Source organism: Centruroides sculpturatus, unplaced genomic scaffold (assembly GCF_000671375.1).
Source record: "Centruroides sculpturatus isolate CEXI.00-Female unplaced genomic scaffold, Cexi_2.0 scaffold7029, whole genome shotgun sequence".
In the NCBI taxonomy this organism is placed as follows: Eukaryota; Metazoa; Arthropoda; class Arachnida; order Scorpiones; family Buthidae; genus Centruroides; species Centruroides sculpturatus.
In genome coordinates, this window is record NW_019391126.1 from 1 (window position 1) to 1,934 (window position 1,934).

At 28.2% G+C, this 1,934-nt stretch overlaps 2 protein-coding genes across 2 annotated transcripts; one reads left to right on the forward strand and one right to left on the reverse strand.

Annotated features, from left to right (window-relative positions):
- Positions 1-52: 52 nt before the first annotated feature.
- On the reverse strand, positions 53-921 carry LOC111617561. Its single transcript, XM_023358842.1, has 2 exons — positions 567-921; positions 53-490 (listed from the first exon to the last, which is right to left on the reverse strand). Exons 1-2 carry the CDS (start codon positions 843-845, stop codon positions 296-298), a joined length of 474 nt encoding a protein of 157 aa, XP_023214610.1. The 5' UTR covers positions 846-921; the 3' UTR covers positions 53-295.
- A 92-nt stretch (positions 922-1,013) lies between these two features.
- On the forward strand, positions 1,014-1,882 carry LOC111617562. The gene is made up of 2 exons (XM_023358843.1): positions 1,014-1,368; positions 1,445-1,882. Exons 1-2 carry the CDS (start codon positions 1,090-1,092, stop codon positions 1,637-1,639), a joined length of 474 nt encoding a protein of 157 aa, XP_023214611.1. The 5' UTR covers positions 1,014-1,089; the 3' UTR covers positions 1,640-1,882.
- The last annotated feature ends 52 nt before the right edge of the window (positions 1,883-1,934 follow it).

Here is a 1,934-nt window from a genome sequence, read left to right on the forward strand (position 1 = left end):
AAAGAATTTCTTTATTTTACTGAAAATTAACCGTATTTTTGAAATTCTTCTTTCAATTCATTTTAATCAGGCTATTCATTCAAGGTATAATATATAATGAAGTAGTTTGCTAAAACAATTTTGATCTTGCCATTAAACATTTATGAATAAAATAAATATATTAAAATACCGAAGAAGAACATTAGACATTTATAACAGTCTTCTAAGATGTCCATTATGCTGGAAGGATATGTTTGATCATACATTTTATTTTGATAAGTTCTCTTCTTTCATTGATAAAATCTTCTTGCAGTCATTAAATTTCATGAAAAGTATATTTTGATTTTGTAATTAAAAGTAAAGAAAATGCAACTCCAAGTACTACGATAACGAAACTTTGTAAAAGTATTTTTGAAAGCATACTAAAACCTGTTTGATTCCATAATACAATTTCCAAAACTACCACCAATAAACAAAGAATGACAAACAACATCCACATTAAAGGAGGTATCTGTTAGACAGATAAAAATTTAATGAATTTATATTATTATCAAATAAATATCTCAATAAAATAATGAATTTCTTACTTTTTTCTCTTTTTTTAAACCGATCTTTTTGGGTAATTTCTCTTCTTCGAATCTTCCATTAGAATGTACGATATCGTCTTTTAATTTGGATTCAATAGATGTTTCAGGTTCTTGATAGTAGCTGAAATCCTGAATATTCGTGATAATGTATCCATCACTTGTAGAAGGCCTTTCATATTCTTGCTTCAGGTTATTGACATTATCATAACTTCTTCGAAACGGCAATTTTGAATGTGAAAAATTCGAATCCGTGACATTCTTTTCAACATGTTTATTCATAGCTGTTCTTATATAGAATTTTTTTGTAGATTTGGAAGCATCATTAGCTTAGACATTAGCGAGGTTGCGGCCGAAGTTTTCATCTCTAAAACGTAAACATCGAACGTCGAGCGCCGCTATCTTTTAAGCGGCGCTCGACGTTCGATGTTTACGTTTTAGAGATGAAAACTTCGGCCGCAACCTCGCTAATGTCTAAGCTAATGATGCTTCCAAATCTACAAAAAAATTCTATATAAGAACAGCTATGAATAAACATGTTGAAAAGAATGTCACGGATTCGAATTTTTCACATTCAAAATTGCCGTTTCGAAGAAGTTATGATAATGTCAATAACCTGAAGCAAGAATATGAAAGGCCTTCTACAAGTGATGGATACATTATCACGAATATTCAGGATTTCAGCTACTATCAAGAACCTGAAACATCTATTGAATCCAAATTAAAAGACGATATCGTACATTCTAATGGAAGATTCGAAGAAGAGAAATTACCCAAAAAGATCGGTTTAAAAAAAGAGAAAAAAGTAAGAAATTCATTATTTTATTGAGATATTTATTTGATAATAATATAAATTCATTAAATTTTTATCTGTCTAACAGATACCTCCTTTAATGTGGATGTTGTTTGTCATTCTTTGTTTATTGGTGGTAGTTTTGGAAATTGTATTATGGAATCAAACAGGTTTTAGTATGCTTTCAAAAATACTTTTACAAAGTTTCGTTATCGTAGTACTTGGAGTTGCATTTTCTTTACTTTTAATTACAAAATCAAAATATACTTTTCATGAAATTTAATGACTGCAAGAAGATTTTATCAATGAAAGAAGAGAACTTATCAAAATAAAATGTATGATCAAACATATCCTTCCAGCATAATGGACATCTTAGAAGACTGTTATAAATGTCTAATGTTCTTCTTCGGTATTTTAATATATTTATTTTATTCATAAATGTTTAATGGCAAGATCAAAATTGTTTTAGCAAACTACTTCATTATATATTATACCTTGAATGAATAGCCTGATTAAAATGAATTGAAAGAAGAATTTCAAAAATACGGTTAATTTTCAGTAAAATAAAGAAATTCTTT

Bases quoted from the DNA above. Each gene is read 5' to 3' on its own strand.
- LOC111617561 (XM_023358842.1), bottom strand. From the start codon at position 845: ATGAATAAACATGTTGAAAAGAATGTCACGGATTCGAATTTTTCACAT. The intron at 491-566 runs GTAAGAAATTCA...TCTGTCTAACAG, and splicing joins GTTTAAAAAAAGAGAAAAAA to ATACCTCCTTTAATGTGGAT.
- LOC111617562 (XM_023358843.1), top strand. From the start codon at position 1,090: ATGAATAAACATGTTGAAAAGAATGTCACGGATTCGAATTTTTCACAT. The intron at 1,369-1,444 runs GTAAGAAATTCA...TCTGTCTAACAG, and splicing joins GTTTAAAAAAAGAGAAAAAA to ATACCTCCTTTAATGTGGAT.